General features: G+C 43.7%; 1 protein-coding gene across 1 annotated transcript in view; it reads left to right on the forward strand.

The window, feature by feature from the left end:
- Positions 1-24,186, forward strand: part of LOC135215709 (UBX domain-containing protein 7-like) — a 250,423-nt gene that overhangs the window by 66,999 nt on the left and 159,238 nt on the right. The window contains exon 2 of the mRNA XM_064250667.1: positions 15,775-15,923. Coding sequence (XP_064106737.1) covers positions 15,775-15,923 — 149 coding nt within the window. The remainder of the gene's footprint in view (positions 1-15,774; positions 15,924-24,186) is intronic.

Raw genomic sequence — 24,186 nt, forward strand, 5'->3', positions numbered from 1 at the left:
TAGTTTCAGACTTGTTGTCTGCATGGTAAGGTGAGGCTACCGTAACTTTCGGTAGACACTCGCTTAGTATATATGACGTTTACATGTTTTCTTTGCATAAGGTAATTAGTGTAATGTGTGACTGATTACGGAAGAAGGAGGATTCAATTACGCATTTTAGAGCGTGTTAGAATCAGGAGTTTTCCTCCACAGTAAACAGAAGTTAGAAATAATGAACCTTCTAACCTCCTGCTAGATTTTATTTTGCCTAACCCTGTGGTAGGCTTACGAGCCTAGAATAAGTGTCTGCTAAAGGATTACATCAAGTAATCTTAGACTAAAGTGCTCGCTCTCCAACCAGTGTTGTGAAGTGTTAGTGCCCCTTGTGTTGTGGAGGGGGGCGTCAGATCGGCCCCATAATGCCTCTAGGCCTGGACCTCTGTCGGACTCCCAGGACTCAGGGAGAGGGCATGTCGAAAGCCGCAAGAGGGTTACTTGGGGGCCGGTCCCCACCGATTCTGGTCGGTCCCTTCGGCAGAACCTGTTGACTCTTCCCAGGCTGCTAAAGATCGTGCACGTGCACGAATCTTGAAAGATTGCTGCTCGTCCTCCGAGGCGTCCTCCCCACACAGGGGTGGAGTTCTCGGAAGGACTCGCGCCCCTAAAGAAGCTTTAGAGAAGGAGGACGCTTCACGTACCTCTCTCTCGTCACGAGAGGATGAAAGAGTAAAGAGACCACATTTTCCCTTTTAGAAGAATGCACTGGCTCTTTTCCTAAGGGACATTTAAGGAGGCTCATTCATCTTGCCAGAAGAGTGATTTGAGCCTCCTGCGAGAACGCTCATGTATATATCATTTATACATTATTAAGGAGGCTCATTCACTTGCAGAAGAGTGATTTGAGCCTCCGCGAGTAAGCTCATGTGATCATGTATACATTATTAAGAGGCCCATTCATCTTGCCAGAAGAGTGATTTGAGCCTCCTGCGAGTGAACGCTCATGTATACATCATGTATACATTATTAAGGAGGCTCATTCATCTTGCCAGAAAGAGTGATTTGATGAGATGCCGAGTCCTGCGAGTGAACGCTCATGAAGTTAGAGCTGTTTCAACCTCGCTAGCATTCCAAAAGAATTTGGTAATCAAGGACATTCTTGATTCCACCTTTTGGAGGAGCAACTCAGTATTCGTCTCCTCTCCTCATTGCGCTACCGTATACGTTATGTAACGTTCGCTTATAACTTCGATAGAGCAAGCTGATAAGTTTGACGGCCGGCAAGCTGCTTTGCACAGTCAAACAAACTTATGTCTCTGGTCGGCATAAGAAGGGCAATTTAGACGTGAGGAAGCTTTTGGAGGTGCTCGACGTCCTATAAGTAGAGACATTCTCCAGGACGCTCGGCAAGCACCTTGCGGAAGACGAAAGCCATACGTCTTCCTTTAGTGTTCACACTCTTCAGGAGCAGCGTGCGGCTCTCCATGGAGACTCGCATGAGGGACGTCCCTTAAAAATATTCAATGTCATACGCAAAACGTCGGTTTCAGTCAAATAACATTGAGGATGTTGGCAAGGGTCGCTCGCCAGGACGCCTCTTGGCGGGCCTTGCATTGCATCAAGGCGCTCAACGAGTTCCTCTCTGAAACGTCGTTAGAAGACTTGGTGTTCTCTGCTCAGACACGCTCGTAGCTAAGCAGGACGTTTTTTGAGGACGCTCAGCAGGACGCTTTCCAGGACGCTAAGCAGGACGCTTTTGAGGACGCTCGGCAGGACGCTTTTGAGGACGCTCAGCAGGACGCTTTTGTGGACATTCGCCAGGACGCTTCGGTGGAAGCTCGGCAGGACGCTTTGCGAGAGAAAAGACTTGTTGAAGGCGTCTTATTTGCTGTTGAGGACATTTCTTTACAGAAATTTTTAAAAGGATTCGGAGTTAGCGGAGAGACATACCCGAATTTTTCTTCGATCCCTCTTTCCCTCTTCATCGATTTCTTTGAGAATCGGGAAGATTATATACTCGGCTTCCTGGGTGACTTTCCGTCATGTTAAAGGGTTTTCCCCTATTAGCAAAGTGCTAATATTTTTGTCAAGTCAGGACGTTTTCCTTTTCCCCGTTGTCATTTAAGTGGGGGGACCCCTCATAAATGGGGGTTAGTTCTCATTTGACATAGATTTAACGTTTTTATCGTTTTAAGCGGATAAAACTCATTAACAAATTTCGGAAGAGCTCTCATTCATTTTCAGAACCGAACGTGGACAGTCGTTTTCCTTTCTTTCTCTCTTCCTCGTCCAGGAAAGATGTAGTAGAGAATTCGATGTTCAAATTACTACAATACTTACGTAGTTTATCTTTGCGTCATTTTGCTAACGCATGGGTCGAGTCATATACGCATATCGTATTTACCTCTGCGGATAGAAGCCGAAAGAACTGTTGTTCTAATGTATTTATTTGACACTCCCTTCAACCTTCCAAGAGTTTTCGGAGTAAGAACAACTCTTCAGTATTGTTACGACAACACCAACTCAGCTTCTATATTTAGCGAATTCTGTTTCGTTTTAAATAGGCCTGCTTGAGAGTTTCCTTTTGCTCGATAATATCATACCTCTTCCATTCGTAAAGGGCAGTAGCTGGGCAACTCAGGCAGATAGTATTCTGTTCACCATTGAAGCTTTCCTTCGAGGAAGACTTCTCCTTCACTCTTTTTGATAGAGATCGAAGGTGGTCGATCTCCAATCCTTATTTTGTTTCTTGAAGGAAAGAATTTAGGATGGAGATCGTTGTTCAGAATACTATAAATATACTACGTATATTAACCTCGCGACATGATTCTACTAAGCAGTTGAATTGTACGAGGGGTAGGCGCATATCCTAGTTATTCTACGGATTGCGACTTAGACGAGAAGTATTCTAATTGAACTGCAACATCAACTCAGCTTCTGTATTTAGCGAATTTTGTTTCGTTTAAATATGCCTGCTTGAGAGTTTCCTTTGGCTCGATAATTTCATACCTATCCCTTCTGTAAAGGAGTAGCTGGCAACTCAGGCATATAGTGCGAGACGATGATCAAGGCTGCTGTTACTGTGATCTACGCCAGTACCGGCTAGCTCGGTGTCATGCGCGGTTGGTTACGTCTCTCTCCCTTGCGGGAATGGCTTAATAAACCGTCTCTTTGCCCTACAATCATGGATTTTAGCCTCGGGTTGAGGAAATTTCTAGTAATCGTTGAATGATCATACCTGCCGTTTACTTAGAAAATTTCAACAAGATATCTCTTATACTTGTTAGGTGCGGGTTACCGCACGGTAACATTCTGTACGAATCTACCGCGGCATAGCACTATAAGTAATGCTCTCCTGCTTATGCAAAGCGCAGCCTTATTTAGGGAAGGAAGCAGGCTGAGTGGGGAGGGACTGGAGGGAATGACGTTTGCCTGGGGACCATCCCTCGCTGGAGAAGCTTGTTTTCCCTTGATTTAATAAACAGCAATTCAGACCTCTACAAATTTTCCTCACGAAGAAATTGGAATAACATCAAAGATCTTGTAATTCTAATTTTCTCTCAACGGCTTGAGGATCACCTCAGGTGATAGCGAGAGGGTGCCAGACATCCGAACAGAGAACAGATGTTCTGGCACATTGTCTGAAAGAATTGGAAGCCAAATTGGTCGGCTCTCCAGTTCCTCGAAGGTGAGGTTGGATCGAGCCTCCCAAATCATCTCGGATAATTTCTCAGCTCTCTCATAGCTCGAGAAGAGAGAATTGGTTATGGGCTTGGGCACGGAACGTAACGATCCTCAATAGGTTCGTTAATTCTAATGCACGTCCGTGGGGTCTTCTCGATCGAAGGCAACAACTACTGACGTCTGAGTAATCCTCACTTAGAAAGTATGTCGAAAGTGAGGAGAGACTGAGGGCGTCCTTTCGTTAAGTTTTTCGTAATATTGAAGACGAAGGAGCTTCCTTCTTAAGTTGTTCCCTTATTCATGATCCTAGAGGATTAGCTTTAGTCGCCACATGTTGGCCTCTAAGAGGTTGGATTCACAGAGGTCAGGTAATTCAGAGAATTGTCCAAAGACCCTTCCCGAGAGAATCGGTGTAATCTAACATCGTCACTTAGTGAAGTATCTAATATCTCTCCTCTCTGAGTCTGAAAGCGTTCAGACTATCGAGAAGCGATAAGATCTTCAAGATTAATGGCAGTCTCTTGGCCAAGGCCAAAGGCAAAGCAGTGCTGCCTATTTTCAGTTTTCAATCGGAGGGGGCCGTTTCGGAGATAGTGAAGGGAAATGACTGTTCCTCCACCTCGACCTCTGTGAATTTCGTTATGGTTCTATCTTTCCGTATGAAGTATGAGATAAGATAGAAGTCCTACTGTTGTAGATATGCAAATATGTTGTTTGACGGCCTCTAGGCTCAGAGATTCGGTTCTGTCAAACAACAAAGCTTCACGATCTTTGAGGTCTGTGGAGATCTTGAAATTCTCTGGATCAAAGTTCCGCATGGAACTTAGACGTAGTCTGAGTTTCTGATGCCAAAAGCATTTCGAACCTATCCTTTCTGCGAACTTAATACACGTGACCAGAAAGGCTAATATTCTAACCGCTCTAGCCACGGCAAGGAGGGTTAGTGAGGTTTTAGCCATCATCAGAGGTTTTGGCTTTAAAGGACATAATGCGGTCTGTCCGCTAAGCCTTCCGTTCTTGATAAGAACGAAAACCTGTCTGACCATTGACCCGAAGGCTTGGAGACCAAGGGTATGGCACAAATTATTGGGCAAGGGCATTAGAGAGTCCTGTGCCCTGTAGGGTCTCTCAAGTTTTATCTTGATAAAAACTATAGAAAGTCAAGGTCAACAGACAATCTGCGGTCTGTTCCGTAAAAAGACCAGACTAGTTCATGTCCAAGAAGAACACCCTGGCATGATAGCCAAGGAGTTCTTTTAAGAGGTCTCATTCATTATGTTTGCATAAAGATTTGAGATTTTTTTCTTAATATCAATGCTCAAGGTGAGGGGTCGCGGCCCTCGGAAGCATTTCAACAGAGCTGACACTCATTAACATCCTGAGTGCCAACGCTTTTGCCCGAAGCAACTCTGGGTTCGCTTCACACTCCCCGACAATCTGCGGTGTTCCGTAAAAAGACCAGACTGGTTCATGTCCAAGAACACCCTGGCATTATAGCCAAGGAGTTCTTTTAAGAGGTCTCATTCATTATGTTTGCATAAAGATTTGAGATTTTTTCTTAATATGAATGCTCAAGAGGTGAGGGCGCGGCCTCGGAAGCATTTCAACAGAGCATGACACTCAGTAACATCCTGAGTGCCACGCTTTAGCGAAGCAACTCTGTGTTCGCTTCACACTCCCGACGGGATGTGAAGACGACATTTCAGATCCGTAAGTCGCTTAGGAACCATACCATATCCGTTAGATCTATTATTGGGTGCAAGAAGCAACACGAATCCTATCCTATAGAAAGGGATAGGTGTGCTTTAACTTTGAAGGGTTGGTCGCTTGAGGTGGACGCTTCCTTTTCTTTAGCCTAGAAGTTATGGAACTAACTTTGATAGGTTAGGTCAGGTGGTGGTTTTAGCTTCGGTGCCCTCAGAAGTATAGGTCCATATGGTCTAGTCCAACATGTGGGTCACCCCCGCCCCGTTGACAGATCATCTAGAGGCGCACCAGCAATTACAGGTCCTCTACCTCGCTGGCAACTTCCTAGTAACGCACTGAAGCAGACTTTGGTGACAGTAATTTCACACGAAGTCGAGGCTATTGCTAACAGGTGGCAGGAACCAAGATGTATATCATCTACTTAATTTAGTTTCCCAAAAATCCTATTCTGTCCTTCCCACCATCCGAAGGTGGGATTCAGCTATATATATATCTGTCAGGTAAGTTTCATGCAACAAAATGTTATTGTTATAATACAATTAAGTTTGTTCATACTTCACCTGGCAGATATTATAATTAAATTAAAGTGCCCAACCCACCTCCCCTCAGGAGACAGTGGCATGATAAAATATGAATAGAAATGGGAATAGTTCCTGATATTCCGCCTCCCAGCGGCGGGAATGGGTACTACCACCTGGCCGCCCACTGCGTGTGCTGCGAATTTTTAAATTCTGTCGGACTTCAGAAAATACAGCTATATATATATCTGCCAGGTAAGTATGAACAAACTTAATTGTATTATAACAATAACATTTTCATACATACTTACCTGGCAGATATATACGATTAATGGCCCACCCAGCCTCCCCGCAGGAGACAGGTGGAAGAGAAAAAATATGAATAGAAAACGGGAATGGTTCCTAATCCTGCTACCCAGGGCAGGACGGTAGATCACCTGACCTACCTGCAGCGTGTGCCGCGAAATTTGAATTTCTGTCGGGGACGACGGAGTCTTAGCTATGTATATATCTGCCAGGTAAGTATGTATGAAACTTTATTGTATTATAACAATATCATTTTTCTTCCTGTTAAGAGATCTCGTCCTACAGGCGTTCCGGACTCCAGACTTATCTCCTCTACTCCTCGTACGAGTATAGAGAGGAATAAAGAAAGAAGGACGAAAACTCATAGGATTGGGACGCCACATACGGATAATGACGAAGAGTGTCCGAGTCGGACAGAACCACCCAGGCGCTCGGCGCCAGAATTTGGACGACTCGGACTGGAAAAAGTGTCCTACACGACAGCGCCAACCAGACACCATTCGCCAGACGCGGACAGCCCGGACAGGCGGATATGTCCTATGCGGACAACTATGTCCAACGACTAACGTGCCGATTGCGGACAACCTTGACAAGGCGGACAGCCATGGATGGACAAAACGTCGTGCGCAGGCAACTCCGTCCGGGTGCCAGGCGCCAGAAGCGGACAGGACGGACAGGCAGAAGTGTCGTACTGGAATGACACCAGCCAAGCGCCAAGTTCCATATGTGGACAGCTCGGACAGACGACACGGTCCAAGATGGACAGATATGTCCAAGCGCATTGAACAAACCAGACTTTCGGCAACGGTTAAGCACCAAGCGCCAAGATTTTCCTCTAAAGAATCATACGTAGAAATCAACCAGGAAGCGTCTCTTTATGATTTGGACCAGGAGCGGATTTCTCTGGACAGAGACGAAAGGTGCCGCACAGGTGGCCGTCGTCCTGTTCACGATATGTCCGTTTCTGGTAGAAATCTGCCGCAAGCACAGCTGTCTCCAGAGAAGAATGCAATATGTCGCACAGGCAGCCATCATTCTTGTCAGGAGGACTTAGATGATGATGGGGTTTTTTCTCAGGATCGGCATTCGCCGGACAGGGACGCAAGATGCCGCACAGGCGGCCGTCGCCCTTGTTGGGAGGGAGCTGATTCTGCGAAGAGCCCTTCACCTTGCGAGAAGAGACGTTCTCCCTCGGCTAATAATGATTCTCCGGGGGAACTTGCATTGGAAGATGTCTCTGACACCGAAGATCAAAAAGGGGCTGGACTATCGGACTACAAAGCGTTGGCTGCGCTTTTGCTCCAAGAATTTGGAGAATCTTTGAGTCCTGCCGCTCCTCCGTCTCCTCGGTCGCTTTTCACGAGCGCGAAAACCTCAAAGTCGTCCTCCTTCCTGAAGATGCGGCCCGACAATTTCCATGAGAAGCTTTGCAGTCTTTGGAAATTTGGCTAACTCCAAGAAGGACTGGGGGTGAAAAAGGAAAGCCCGGACTGCTTTACTGTTTTCCTCCCTCCAGACTTTCTGGGAGGAGGGGTATCTGGTATGAGACAGGCGAAGCAATGGGACTCGCCCTCCCAGCTACTGCAGAGGCAGATTTTTCAACGCTGGTGGACGCGTTGAGGAGGACACTCTCTATCTTCAGCCAAGACAACTTGGGGAATGTCTGAAATGGACCATCTCCTCAAGGGATTGTTCCATGTCTTGGAAGTTTTCAACTTTCTGGACTGGTCCCTTGGGGTGATGGCCAAGAGGACACAAGACAATGAACAACTGAGCCCCGATGTCCTTAATAGTATTTTGACTTTGTTATTGACAAGGCAGTGCAAGACGGATCGGGAGAAGTGGCCTCCCTTTTCGGGGCGGGAATACTTAAGAAGAGAACTGTATTCAGTTCTTTTCTTACGAAAGCTCTCTCTCCGGCACAAGGTGGCAGTCCCTTACATGACGCCCTCTCTGTCTAACCAGCTTTTTCCCTTCTCAGTTCGTGAGAGATATTTCTCACTCACTTACTGAGAAGGGGACACAAGATCTTCTGGTTCAGTCAACCAAAAGGCCGAGGACAGCTGTTCCTGCCACGAAGGGGGAGACACGGATCCCAAAGCCGTCCTTTCGAGGGAGTTTGTCTTCTAGAGGATCTTTAAGAAAAGAGGAGCAGAAAGAAGAGGTAGGTCTTCTGCCTTTAGACCTAACCAAGAAAAGCAAGTTGAACCTCAAGTCCTCCAAACACCAGTAGGCGCCAGACTTCTGAACTTTGCAGAAGAATGGGCGTCGAGAGGGCGGCCAAACTGGTCCCTCTCAATTGTGAGGAGAGGATAATCATCATCCCACTTCAGGGGCAGACCTCCCTTTGATGTCAACTCCGAGGGAACTGTCGGCGAGGTACGCGGACCCTGTCAAGAGGAAGACCCTTCTTCAACTAGTAGAACAAATGTTGGATAAGGAGGCCATAGAATTAGTACAGGATCCACACTCTCAGGGCTTTTACAATCGACTGTTCCTCGTACCAAAAGCCTCGGGAGGGTGGAGACCTGTCCTGGATGTGAGCACACTGAACCGATTCGTAGAGAAACAGAAGTTCTCTATGGAAACATCCAACTCGGTTCTGGCGGCTCTGCGTCCAGGAGATTGGATGGCCTCCTTGGATCTACAAGACGCATATTTTCACGTCCCTCTGCATCCGTCATCGAGGAAATATCTACGATTCATGATGCAGGGCAGGGTTTTCTTTCTTTCAGGGCCCATGCCTGCTTCGGCCTGTCTACGGCTCCTCAAGTGTTCACCAACCTGATGAGGAACGTAGCACGGTGGCTTCATCTGGAGGGGGTGAACATATCCCTCTATCTGGACGACTGGCTAATAAGGGCCAAATCAAAACAACAATGTTTGGAGAACTTGGAAATGACTTTGATCGTCGTTCGCTCACTCGGACTGCTCATGAACCTTGAAGTCTCAGATGATCCCCAGCCAGGACATTGGTCTATCTGGGGAATTCAAGCTTGGATTCTCGGGGGTTTTTCCGGGAGCATTTCCATCGCAAGACAGAAGTTGCCTCGAGGCTTGGAGAAAGTCTCAACCTTTCTTAGGGAAAGAACGAAGCTCAGCGAGGGAATGGTTAAGTCTTCTGGGCACCCTTTCGTCGCTGGAGCAGTTCGTTTCCTAGGGAGGCTCAATCTTAGACCTCTGCAATTTTACCTGCAAAGAATGTGGGACAGAAAGAAAGGGGATCTTTCGGATCAGTTTCCATTCTACAAGAAATAAAATTACACCTGAGGTGGTGGTTAACCCCGCTTCAGAAGAACAAAGGTATATCCCTTGTGATTCGGAACCCTCTCCTAGTGTTGTTTTCCGACGCCTCGGAAGCGGGATGGGGAGCAACTCTAGGAAAGAAGGAAGTGTCAGGAACCTGGACAGGAGAACAGGTGTCCTGGCATATAAATGTAAAAGAACTTATGGCAGTTCATCTAGCCTTGAAGAACTTCGAGTCGGAGGTCAGAGGCGTGGTAGTCCAGGTAAATTCGGACAATACCACGGCTCTGTCTTACATCCGAAAACAGGGGGGGACTCACTCGCTCACACTATACAAGATAGCGAGAGACTCTTGATTCTGATGGGCAGAGGAACGATGGCATTGTACTGTTGACGAGGTTTGTACAAGGGACCAAAAATGTCAGAGCAGACAGACTCAGCAGGAAGAACCAGGTCCTTCCAACAGAGTGGACCCTCCACTCCAAAGTCTGCCGAAAGCTCTGGTCTCTCTGGGGGAAGCCTCAGATAGACCTGTTCGCCACGTTCCTCTCCAGAAGGATGGAAAACATTTGCTCCATTGTAGAAGATCCAAGAGCAATAGCAATAGATGCCTTTCTCATGGACTGGTCGGGCATAGATGCCTACGCTTTTCCCCCTTTCAAGATTCTGGGGGAAGTGTTAAGAAAGTTCCGTTCCTCGGAGGCGACGAAACTGACACTCATCGCCCCATATTGGCCCGCTCGAGACTGGTTCACAGAGGTACTGGAATGGACGGTGGACTTCCCCAGATCTCTTCCCATGAGGACAGATCTGCTCAAACAACCCCACTTCGAGAGATATCACGGAAACATCCACGCTCTCTCCCTGACTGCCTTTCGAGTATCGAAAGACTTGTCAGAGCGAGAGGCTTTTCTCGAAAAGCTGCAAGCGCAATTGCCAGAGCCCGCAGATCCTCTACTCTGCGGGTCTATCAATCGAAGTGGGAAGTCTTCCGTAGATGGTGTAGGTCGAAGAAGCTGTCCTTCTTCCCGTATACCTCTGTGACCGAAATTGCTGATTTCCTTCTCTCCTTAGAGAGGAATCACGTTTAGCTGTTTCTACCATAAAAGGTTATAGAAGTGTGCTCTCGGCTGTATTTAGAAATAGGGGCCTTAACATAGAGGACAATAAGGATCTCCATGATTTGATACGATCCTTTGGTACTACAAAGTCTAAGTCCTCTATCACTCCAAGTTGGAACCTAGATGTGGTCCTCCAGTTTCTCTCTTCGGATACTTTCGAACCACCTGATAAGGCATCCTTTAGAGACCTCTCGAGAAAGTGCATTTTTCTCTTGACCCTCGCGACGGCCAAGAGGGTCAGTGAGATACATGCATTAGACTCTCGGGTAGGTTTTAGAGGAGATTCTGCTGTTGTCTCTTTCCAACCTCTGTTTTTGGCCAAGAATGAGAATCCTTCTAAACCTTGGCCCAGAAGTTTTGAAATCAAGGGCCTCTCTTCCCTTTGTGGGTAGAGAAGCAGAAAGGTCTCTCTGTCCGGTCAGAGCACTGAAGTTTTATCTGAAGAGAAAGAGTCAACTTCAGGGTTGTAATCAGAGCCTATGTGCGCGGTAAGGACCCGAAGAGGCAAATGTCGAAGAACGCATTAGCATTCTTCGTGAGAAATGTGATAACGGAGGCTCACATGAAATGCCAGGAGAAAACATTTAAGCTGCTTAGGGTTAGAGCACACGAAGTCCGTGCAATTGCAACTTCCCTAGCCTTTAATAGAAATATGTCAATGAAAGACATATTAGCAGCAACATATTGGAGATGCAACTCGGTATTTGCCTCCCACTACTTAAAAGATGTCAGAGTGACTTATGACAAGTGCTTTTCTCTTGGACCTTATGTATCAGCGGATACCGTGCTGGGGGGCAGGGAGCTGGTGCTGATCCTTAAATAATATTGTTTTTTAACTATAAAATTATTTGGTTTTGAGTTTTTATGGTCGTTTGAAAGGATGTTTGGGGGATAACTCTTTTCAATCGTAGTACTAACCCCGGTTTTAGGATCAGGTGATCGGGATCGGTGTTATGCTCCTTGATGATGCCATATGGCAAGGTGTTTTGTCATGTAAGTGGATAGGACCCTATTGACAAAGATCCTTAGGTTCTGTCGAGTAAGTGGATAAGACCCCATCGACAGACCATCAAGAACTCTTAGCATGAGGTCACTACCTCTCTGAGGCTCTTGAGGCGATGTAAGCTCCTAGGCAGTAGCCATGAAGTCTTTCGCCGACCACAGGTAGGTAACCAAGCGTAATATTTTTTGTGTTACCTACAACGTATGTTGTTCCCTGTCATTCAGTAATTAGCTGTCTCTTACCCTCCGCCAAAGGTGCCAATCAGCTAAGTATATATCTGCCAGGGAAGTTGAATGTATAAAAATGATATTGTCATGATACAATAAAGTTTTATACATACTTACCTGGCAGATATATACTATGAAATGGCCCACCAGCCTCCCCTCAGGAGACAGGTGGAAGAGAAAAATCTGTCTTAGAAAATGGGATGGTTCCTATTCCTGCCACCCAGCGGCAGTGGCGGTAGATCGCCTGACCTACCTGTAGTGTGTGCCGCGAAATTCGAATTTCTGTCGGGGACGACGGAGTCTATAGCTAAGTATATATCTGCCAGGTAAGTATGTATAAAACTTTATTGTATCATGACAATATCATATTGTATCTACTTTAGAAATATCTGCAATTTTTGTGGGTAATTTGGTTGCAAAAAAGGGATAATAGACATGAATTAAATAAACATTTTGAAGTAACAAAGTAAAGTTAAACTAAATAATGAGTAAAGTAAACAATTAGGCACAGGATATTGGTATGGCAGCCGTATCCCTGATTGCAATAGATATTGGTACGGCAGTGAATTGCGCATGCGTCAATTAGACTTCCTGCCGTACAAATAACATAGTGTAGAGGGAGTACTTCAGATTCTGTCATGGTGCTGTATTGCGCTATTGACTTGCTGTAGGTACGGCAGTTTGCTAATCATGCAGCAGTAACTGTACACTGTTGCTAAGAGCTATAGGTACGGCACTAGAAGATCAGGGACAGTAGTAATAATAGTCGAACTGAATTGTTTCGCTGAACATGTTCGATTCAAAATGTCAAAGTGAAGCACCATACTGTCATCACCAAAACACCAAAACATTTTGACAGTAAATGAAAATATAAAAAATCACAATAATGCTTACTTACTTAGATTTTGACTATATAGATTGAAAAATAACAAGTTTCATACTTTCCCTAATATAGGCAACAAAATGCTGTTTTATTGTGCTGATTACAACTGTAATCTTGAGTAAGATCAATAAACGTCACATATATACGCTAACATTGTTCAAATGAGTGCTGGGAAGGCTGGGAAAGAATGGTGGATTGTCCGTGATTAGACCGGCCAGCCTGACGATAGCTGCCTTATTGGATTTCAAAACTGCCTTGAAAACATATTTTACGAAGAGCGTCACATGCTTATTTTAGTTTGTATGAAGCTTTCATATATAACATCATGTTGACGAAACTTCATTCTTTTGAAGGATATGCTTAAAGTTTTAATTGTATTCTTGTTTCACCAATTAAATATCGCGTGAATAAGACCCGGCCAGCGTGATGACGATGGATTGTCCGTGATTGTTTACCCTACTACCTACTAGGCTACTTGAATTTACTGCCATGATCATCAGTGAAGTGTGGCCCATTCAGGCATCACGCCAAGAACTCTATGCTCCTCTCAAAGTAGGGGAAACAACCAAGTGGACTAGCTGAGTCAGTCTTGCCTGCTTGTTGATCCATCCTCCGAAAAAGTACTTGTTCCTACACTATACAAACCCTCGGTCCTTTACATAAGGAATTACTTGCGGTTTAGCTGGAATTACGGCCGTTAAATTCTTGAACAAGGTGGTTAGGCAGTAACTACCGTTTGGCAGGCAGGTAGGCCAGCCTGCCTGGATGTAAACACTCCACTTCCGATGAAGACGTGTGTTTGTGAGCTCTTGCTGACTGGTCGTTGATCATTTTTGTTTCTTAAATATGTATATACGGTGTTTGATATTAATATTAAATTCAATCAATTCAATTAATATGCAAACCCACTTTTTGTGATAGCCTTTATAGTGCCTTTCTACTTTTTGCTAAGAGTCTGCGGCAAAGGCATACCAACATCTTTATTATTTACATTCATTTGCCTTTTAACATGACGGCGAGATATGTATGTAACATGAGGACGAGACATGTATTTAAAATGAGTGATTTTGATCCGGTAACAAGACATGTATTCATCCAAAATTTATGCTTAGCTTGGGAATTACCAAGAGGAACTTCAGAGGTTAGGATCACCAACACGAAGAGATACCCAACCATCTACTGCTGTAATCTGTTATCGCTCACTATTAGTCCTGTAGAAGAAAGAAAATATGAAAAACAAAGGACACTCCTCTCGCATCCAAGGGTGCTGCCTTCCGAAATGAGACAAGATCCCTCAAACATCAAAACGTCACACACCCCTCTTTGTCCAATAAGCTAGCCAAAAGGCTAAGGAGAAGAGGGAATACTGGGAGAAAAGTACAAAGGGTCAAACTTCTGAATTTCCTCGCAGTAATTTCTACAAAGCATAAGCGTAATGTTAAATCAAATATAGATACAATTAAAGAAGAAAATAACCCATAAAGGGGAAAAGCAGCTAGCAAGGCTTATCACAAAAAGTGGTTTTTATATTAATTATTAAAACCAATTAGTTATTAATATATCAAACAGTATATATATTCAAAATATTAAAAACAGTAAAAGAATTATCTCTCTGGGAAAACGTAATTAATGGCTAGTCAGCAAGAGCTCACAAACATATGTCTTCAATGGAAGAGGGCTGAAAGCAAAGTAGAGTATTTGCATCCAGGCAGGTGCATCTACCTGCCTACCAGATGGTAGTCACTCCCTAACCACCTTGTTCAAGAATTTTAACAGCCATGTTCTAGTTTTGCCATAAAGTAATTCCTAGTGTAAAGGACTGAAGGTTTGTATATATTGTGTAGGAACAATTCTAGATTAGATCCATATATTAAGCTTTCATAGTTTGAGGATAAGTATTTTTTGACCCCAGGCCTTACTAGTATAAATACAGTTTGGCAAGGAATGTGGTAGCCAGCATCATTCTGTAAAGGATTCCTTTGTAATTAGATCTTTTGGGAGGAGAGTATAGTTGGTAGTAATCACAACACAGATTTTTAGAGGATGATCAGGCCCTAAGCATTCTGCAGTGACCTTTTAGTCCCCTTGACTGTGCAGCACTTACTGTTCAAGTGTCCAAGCCTGGGCAGTTTTTAAAGCTACTTTCTCTCTGATTTCATGGTGAGGATCTTATACACAAATCAAGTGGACTGTAGGTGTATTGAAGAAGCTAGTTTTCTTCAAATAGTTTTATTTTTTTCATTTTTTAAAGTAATGAATTTTGTATTCTTTGTTAAGTGCATAGGCCTACTTTTTAATCTTGCTTTTAAGACATCTAATGTGTGAATAGAGACCTTGAGCTAACTTATGGTTCCTTGTTGGACGAGTGGGTTACGTGCTCACCTATCAATTCGGTAGTCCAGAGTTCAATTCCCCACTCTGCCAAAGCGGAATCAGAGGAATTTTTTCTGGGGATTAGAAATTTATTTCTTGATACAGGCAGTCCCTGGGTTACGACAGGGGTTCCGTCCATTGTAAGCCAAAAATTGTCGAAAGCCAGAACATCGTCAAAAATCCTAAGGAAACCTTAATTTTAATGCTTTGGGTGCATTAAAAACCATGTAAACTGCATTCTCATTGCATTTTTCATAAAAAAATTCAAATATTGATTATTTTGCATTTTGGGAGTCATTTCTTCTTCCAGATCAGTGTTGCAAGCGGCATAACTCTGGAACATGTGTTGTAAACCTGGAAATAATTTCTGATAAATATAATTGAAAAGCGTTGTAACCTCGGAACGTCGTAAGCAGGGGACTGCCTGTATAATATAGTTCGGATCCCACAATAAACTGTAGGTCCCATTGCTAGGGAACCAATTGGTTCCTACCCGCGTAAAAATATCTAATCCTTTGGGCCAGCCCTAGGAGAGCTGTTAATCAGCTCAGTGGTCTGGTTAAACTAAGATATACTTGAGCTAACTTATTTTGTATTTTTGCCTTTTTATTACCATTAGTGCCTCTATGAATGTCAAGAAATTTAGCTTTAAAATTGCCAGGGTTTATGTTATTTGTTTGTGTTCAATAATTTTTTTTTTTTTTTTCAATTCATTCATCTTATTTTAAAGGTGCTGACAAATCTCTTGCTGGCAGTCTTTTAGAAGCATGTGGGAATAACCTAGAAATGGCTATTAACATGCACATGGAAGGGGTCCAGGAAGGATCTTCAGCAACATCAAATTCTAACTCGGAAGGTGCTGCAAGACAAGTAGTAGATGTAAGTTGTTAGTCATAATTTTGTAAATAAACCTTACTTTTCATTATGTAGCTTTAACTTCCACCCCAACAATAGTGAAAGTTATATCATGGGGAGGTAAGAATTTGAAAACTGAATCTTAGATTAAATATTTATATTTAATTACAGATAATTCTCTCTCCCAAGACTTCAGAAATTTACTATTTATATCATGAAATAAAACTTTTTTTGTTGTTGTTGTAAATATTGATATTTTCTAAGTGAATACAGACCATCATCTTTTTTGTAGGAGTATTTCTGAGCATGACCTGACCGAAGTGAATCCTTCACTCACTTGCTGTCATGAAGGACTATTTTTCTTTGGCTTTGATTAACTTTGAAATCTTGGTGTCTTAACACTACATTGAAAATCCTCTTATCAACTTGAAACTTCTTTAATCTTTGCTATTGTAATTAACCCTCACAGTCTGAGCTAATATACACTAATGCAAGATACCATATATTTCAGTATTAAGATGAACTTTAGATAAGATGAGGTAAAAAATCATGGCAAATTTTCATGAATTTCTCATATCTGTAGTATAAGAATACTTCTAAATTTAAAAACTTAATTTTTTTTTTTTTGAGAAAAGTGATTATTTGTAAAAATTTAACTATTATTATATTATTATTATTATTATTATTATTATTAGTTATTATTATTATTATGATTATTATTATTATTCATTATTATTATTATTTGGCAAGGGAGCCCCTCTCGTAGGCAAGTTTTGTTAAAAATGGTTGCTGGTTCAGCACTATTAATATTGTAAAGAGTCTTCTCTATTTTTCTGATGACAGATTTCTCTGTTGCTTAGACTGGCAAGCAACACACGAAAAGGCATGGTAAAATTCGGATGGAGTCCATTTTTTGGTGTTTATTCGTTGCTCTCTGTCTCTCTATCTTCTCTCTCTCTCTCCTCTCTCTCTCTCTATCTGATGCGATTTCTCCTGTTTGCTTAGACTGGCAAGCAAACACACGAAAAGGATGGTTAAAATTCGGAATGAGTCATTTTTGGTGTTTATTATTCTCTCTCTCCTCTCCTCTCCTCTTCCTCTCTCTCCTCTCTCTCTCTCTCGCTCTCTCTCTCTCTCCTCTCTCTCATCTCTCCAATCTTTCGTTCATCCAGATCTACAGGACATTTTCCAGTGATGACTGCTGAGGGACTGAATTCCATTGGCAAGTCCTTCTTTTTATACAGTAGTAATACCTTGAGATACGAGTTTAATTCTTTCTGTAACTGAGCTCGTAAGTCAAGCTACTCGGATGTCAAACAAATTTCTCCCATTTGAAATAACAGAAATAGATTTAATCCATTCCAGACCTGTGAAACATTCCCAAACCATCCCAAATTATGATAAAAGACATATTAATTATGAAACACTCATGTATACTTTACCAATGCATAATAAAAATATATGAAATAAAAGAAAAAAAAGTTTTGTACATGCAACTTCCCCGGCAGATATATACTTAGCTTATGTCTCTGACGTCCGACAGAAATTCGAATTTCGCGGCACACGCTGCAGGTAGGTCAGGTGATCTACCCCCCTGCCGCTGGGTGGCAGGAATAGGAACCATTCCCGTTCTAGAACCAGATTTTCTCTGTCGCGGTAGTGTCAACATATGTTGTTGCTACCTCCTGACTTGATTTTCGTTTTTCATCGCCATCGATCTTCTGGGCTGTCTTTTGCAGGGAAGTACTGGTCTTTGGTTCAGCATACGCTTTTATCAACTTTTTTAATGAATTTGGCTTCGAAAATTTAGAAGAATATATGACGTGTAACTACCGAAATTTTCGGTAGACACTCACATAGTTTTGCAAGAAAGGGAACTATTAATATTTATTCATTAATACGTGTAATAATGTTAGAATTGATTGAGGAAATAAACTGACTTCCTACTTTAGGGAGTCAGTAAAGCATGTACCATAGATACGTTTCTTTAAAAGTTTTTTGGATACTCGTACTAACGAGCATTAGAGTATTAACATCAGTACTAGTAGTTGTTATCCTCATCACCTTCTTACTTCGCAGAAACTTCAAATTCATAATTGCAATTTGAAGACAAGGATTGTGGCTCAAAATGCGAGCTATTAAAAGGTAAGAAGTGATTACTAGTGTTCCCCATTGCAGTGGAGGGTGCGTCTGATCGGCTCTGTCTCGCTCTCAGGCCTAGACCTCTTTCAAGCTCCCAAGCCCAGGGGAGAAGGAATGTCGAAAGCCGTAAGGAGGTTTCAGAGAATCCCCACCGGTCAGGCGTCCCCTCGGCAGGTTCTATAGAGCGTCCCAGACTGCCAAGGATAGCCATTGAAAAGGCATCCTTTAAAAAGTGCGTCTCTTCATCTTACATCCGAAAAGACGAAGAATGTATATGTTTGGAGTTTGGATGATCTAGCGCGTTCTCTGAAAACTAAGAGAACACTGAGCAAGAGCCAGCCAGGAAGCTGCGTTCCAGCAAGCTAGCGTGAGCCACGTTCCAACAGCCAGCAGCGAACCGCGTTCCAGCAAACAGACTAGCGCGAGCCGCGTTCCCACAACCAAACACGAGCCGCGTTCCAGCAACTGAGCGCGAGCCGCGTTCTAGAAAATTTTTCTTGGCGCAAGGCGCCTTCAAAGAAAGGGGAAGAATTACGAAGCGCAAGAAAAATAGACGGCTAGAGCAAGGAGCCTTATAGTAGAGTGGCAATCAGAACGATCCTTCCATTGAACGTTTCCGGGCAAGAGGCTCTTTCTAAAAGGGGTCTAGTAGGCGCTCGGAACTATCAGGGCGCACGGGACCTTCCACGCAAGCGGAACGTTCCAGAGCGAGTCTCCTTCTAGCGTGCGGAACATTCCAGGCGCGCGGACTATCCAGGCGCTAGGCGCAAGGAGCCAGGCGCCAGAATATTCCAAATCTTCTTATGAGAGAGAGGTCAGTCACGAGGCTCCTCTTTGAGTTTTTAACTTGAGCAACTTTCCCCTGGCAAAGGTGCAAGATGTCGCACAGGCGGCCGTCGCTTTTGTCAGAAGGATTCTGATACTAAGAGAAGCCATTTTTTCATTATTCAGAGACTCCTGTGTTGAGGCAGTTCCTCTCAATGCGGACTCTCTCCTTCATTCATGCTCTTCCCTCGTTATGAAGAGGCAAGAGCTTTGGGAGTTTTCTTATAAGAATCTCATCGACGTTTGGGTATGATGGCGGATAGGAAATATCTTCTTCCTTCCGTAAACCCTACATATGAACATGAATTCTGTCTCTTCCGCGATTTATGAGGAAATCACGAAGATTTAAAGAGTTCCTGGATTAACTTCCTTCCTTAAGGAGATATATATACTCTTTCTATCGTCTATTAACGAAAAGAACAAAATAGTAAAATTTTGCCTTTCTCTATCGCTCGGCAGGGAAAGAAGGTAGTAGAGTATCTGGCTGTATGAGAATACGATACGGCAAATCAGCACATACCGTAGTTACTTCTTTGCTGAGCAACTCAATTACCAGTATCCTTCCAGGAAGTTCCTAGGCAGGACTACGCTTAAAGGAATTGTTAAGACAACACCTACTTAGCTTCTAGATTTATCGAAGTCTTGTTTCCTTAAATATGCATTAATAAGAACTTCCCTAAGTTTCGTAAATATTTTTAGAAGATTCCTTTATTGAATGGAGTAGCTGGCAACTCTGGAAGAGTAAGGCCAGACGGCTAACGGAGACTGCTATCGCATAATCGCTTAGACCAACGCAGTACCATGTAGGTGTCGGTCATGATTGGTCGGTTACATGTCTCTCTCCTGCGGGATGGAATAACTAACCGTGTCTCTACCCTACAATCGCGGTTTTAGCCTCGGATTGAGGGGATAGTTAAGCAAACATAAATAAAATATTGTCTGCCTTTTGCTAAGAAGCTTTCAATAAGAAAGATATTACAACATTTCAATGCTGTTTACCGTAGGTAACATTATTAAAGGATTCTAACGCAGCGGAACTCTATATTATATAATGCTCTCATGCTTACGAAAGCATGGCTTATTAGAGTAACATGCTTAGTGAGAAGTGAATGTAGTTAGAGAATTCACTTTAAGACTACGGTATGGTCAAGTCTTATGCACATACCGAGGTTAACTACAGAATTCCTAGTATTCTTACAAAGTTTTCCTAGATTAATGCTGTTTACCACAATGTGACAGGATTCTAATACGGCAGAGCACGATATAATATAATTCTCTCATCCTTTCGAGAAACGCACACAACCTTTTTAGAATCGGATATTGCTCAAGAGAAGATGGGTGAGTCGGATGGGAAACATTCTATTAGTGGCAGAAGTTGTTTCCCTGAATGGACTATACTACGTATATAAAAGTTTTTTCCTACTAAGAACGGAATTAACATGTGAAGGATGTCGGGTACCATAAAGGCACAGATGTTCTGGCACATAACCTAAAAAGAACTAGAAAGAAGCGCCAGCCTGGCGCAAATCTGGCGCAATGCGCCAGAAGCACCATCCAAGATATTTTCTCGTTTTAGCGAGTTATTAACCTTAGAGTCCAGTAGCCTCTCGGACAGCAGGCTCGGTAACGGCAAGATTCGTTCCTGATTTCATTACCCATTTAATCGGAAAGGGGTCGTTTACAAGGAATGATGAAATGATTTATTTTAATCACTTAGGCCAATTCCACGACTCTCTCATATCACAAAGAGCATCGAGAATCTCTTTTTTTCGCCCCTGTTCGCGTTAACAAAAGAGAACCTATTTAGGAACAGACACGGAACGTAACGATCCTTAAGAGGTTCGATGCAAGATTTTGCATGTCCGTGAGAACCTTCTCAATCGAAGATAATTAATGTTAACGTATGTCTAACATTTATTGAAAAGAGTTGTGAGAACCTGCGGAAAGTCTTCTACATAGATCTCTTCGCAAGGTAGAGGACGAACAGGCTTCCTATAGACTGCTTCCTTTTCCTCGAACCAAGAGAGGTAGCAATATACGACATCTTTAATTTAAAGAAGGGGAATAAACTCTAGTCTTTTTCCCCTAGTTTATAAATTCTTAACAGATATTAAGATAAATGGGCGTCAAAGGAAGAGAGATGAATGCCTCATTTTGGCCTTAGAGAGGTTGGATTCACAGAAGTCACGTTCTTCTCACAGCATGTTTCGTAAGGCTTTTCCAAGAGTATCTGGATATTCTTTCAGAATCTATTATAAATAGACCTGAAAAACCTCTCCACTCTGAGTCTGTCCGCGTGCAGACTGACCAGAAGTGGACATGAATGAGAGGATTTTTCAAGGTAAATGACAATAGTCATGGCTAAGGCATAGAATTGCTGCAGATCGTGCTAGATGGAATGAGGAAACTGTCCTCTTCCGATACCTCTGTGAACCACATAGCAAGGCTTTTTCGTTTAACTTCAGAGGGAAGAATCACCTATGTATATATCTGCTATCAAAGAACGCAGTAAAAGGCTATACTCTGTCTCTACAAGGGGAATTAGAGAAAGCAGAGGATTAAGATCTTCGGGATCTCATACGATACCGCAATATGACAAGAGTAGGATATCATGTACTTCGAATGGGATCTTTTTGTGGCCACAGATTCCGTGTTCCGACAAAATGGAAACTGCTCCTCATCAAACTTCTTTGAGAAAGTTTATGAAGGAATTCTTTGTTTCTCTTAGCCCTAAACGACCAAGAAGACAAGTGAATTTTTTGTGCATTGGAATCTCGCATCAGATTCAATGGAGACTCTGCAATGGGTTCTTGCCAGCATAGTATGTCTGCAAAAGACTAAAACCCTCTATTCCTGACGCAACGCTTTCAGATAGAAGTTTCGTTGCCCAGGCAGGGTAGGTACTTACATTTTCATCTACAGAAGAAGAGTTGGTTTAAACGTTTTGCCTACAAAGTCTTCGGGGTGCGATGAGGGCTCGAAATGCTTCCCAGAAGGTATTCAGAAGGATACAATTAGAGCTAGAAATCAGGGTTCCGCCCAATTTCAGCTCAGAGTCTCCTTCGACTTCCAGACTCCTTCCTTCCTTCGGGCAAGGAATAGGGAAGATTCTGCAAAGAGGAACCTCATCAACATGTAAGAAGAGATCTCGTTAGCAAAGGAAGTATTCACGAAGGATCCTCCTCGAGGAAGAACTTCTCTCTCGTATTGTTAGATATCCTGTCGTCTACTGGATGTAGCTGACTACAATCACCTCCCTTGCCAGGGCTAAAAGCTCAAAGGGGAAGAATTTCTTCCACCCTTCTCCAGTCTCTTTGATAAACTATGTGGTTATTCAGGACTCTCGGACAATGTAGCACCAGCCAGGCGCCAAAATGCCAATACAGGCGAAAAACGCCAGAGGCGGACAGTTCCAAGGAACTCTGTCATGGTCGGATACTGAAGAAGGGAGCGGGCCTCCAACCTGGCGCAAATGCGCCAGAGGCGAACAAATCGGACAGATATAAGAGTGTCCGATGTGGACATCGCCAGACAGCCTAGAGACTCTTCCAAGCTCGAAGCTCCAGCAAGTGTGGAGGAGCCAAGCCAGGCGCGAGGCGCCAGCCAGGCTCTAGAAGCCAGCCAGGTGCCAGGCTCCTTCAAGGCTAGGCTTCAGTCAGGATTGAGGATCCATCCAGGCGCAAGGCTCCTTCCAGTAAAGAGAAACCTAAAGCTCTGTCATGTAAGAGGGCTAGTCCCCATTGATATGATACAGGTAAGGCTCTGCCATGTCAAGGTGGGTCAGCCCCCATTGGCACGATCCGAGAAGGCTCTGTCGTGTAAGCGGGCTAGCCCCCATGACATGATCCAGAAGGGTTTTGTCAGTCATAGGTCCCTACCTCGCTGAAACTCTTGAGGCATGCAGACTCATAGACAGTAATCAGTAAGTCTTCTGCCAGGCTCCAGGCGCCTTCCCAGGGCGCAAGGCGCCAGCCAGATGCAAGGCTCCAGCCAGGCGCGAGGCGCTAGCCAGGAGGGAGGAGCCAATCAGGCGCCAGCCAGGCACGAGGCTCCAGCCAGGCTCTAGGCGCCATTCAGGCGCAAGGCTTCAGCCAGGCGCGAGGTGTTTCGCTAGACAGGCGCTAGGCCTCCTGCCAGCACGAAGCTGCTAGCCAGGCTCCAGGCTTCACCCAGAAGAGATCTATATCAAAGAACGCCCTGGCCTTCTTTGAGACAATGTGATCTCCTAAGCACTTGATAAGTGCATTGATGATTCCTTCAAACAGCTGAGAATTAAAAGCACATGAAGTGCGAGCTTTTCCGAATTCTTGTTCTTTCCTTAACAATATGTCATAAGGACATATTAGCTGTCACATACAGGAGATGCAACTCTGTGTTGACTTCCCATTATCCGAAGGATGTCAAGATAACCTACGAGAGATCCTTCTCTCTTGGTTGATACGTGTCCCTGCGGATACATTGCCTGGGATAGGGAGGGTCGATACTGATCCTTCACTAGTGAGTTAAATTTTATTTAACGTCGTGTTTTTTCTTTGGGTTGTTTGAAAGGAGTTTGGGGATAACTCTTCAACTTAAGCACTAACCCTCGTGTTAGGATCAGGTGATCGGGATCGGTGTTGTGCTCCTTAATTATGCCACTAGGCATAGGCGTATTGTCATGTAAGAGGCTCTGTCGATAAATGGTAAGACCCCATCGACAGACCCACAAGAACTCTTAGCCATAGGTCACATCCTCGCTGAGGCTCTTGAGGCGAAGCAGATTCCTAGGCATTAGCCATGGAATCTTCCGCCTGAAAAAGTAGGAACCAAGGTTTTATTTATTTATTACCTACAACGTATGTTGTTTACCTGTCTATTCAGTAAATAGTTGTCTCTTACCCACCACCAAGGGTGTCAATCTGCTAAGTATATATCTGCCGGGGAAGTTGCATGTACAAAAATGATATTGTTAGAATACAATAAAGTTTCATACATACTTACCCGGCAGATATATATGATGAATGGCCCACCCAGCCTCCCCTCAGGAGACAGGTGGAAGAGAAAATCTGGTTCTAGAATGGGAATGGTTCCTATTCCTGCCACCCAGCGGCAGGGGGGTAGATCACCTGACCTACCTGCAGCGAGTGCCGCGAAATTCGAATTTCTGTCTCACGTCAGAGACATAAGCTAAGTATATATCTGCCGGGTAAGTATGTACAAAACTTTATTGTATTCTAACAATATCATTGTTATTTAGAACTCTATTCTTCCCTTGGAGACAGAAGAGTGCGGCTAACGGAGGTGAATGGCGGAGGAGGAGGGAGGGAGGAAGGGATGCAGG

This window comes from Macrobrachium nipponense, chromosome 5 (assembly GCF_015104395.2).
Source record: "Macrobrachium nipponense isolate FS-2020 chromosome 5, ASM1510439v2, whole genome shotgun sequence".
Taxonomy (NCBI): Eukaryota; Metazoa; Arthropoda; class Malacostraca; order Decapoda; family Palaemonidae; genus Macrobrachium; species Macrobrachium nipponense.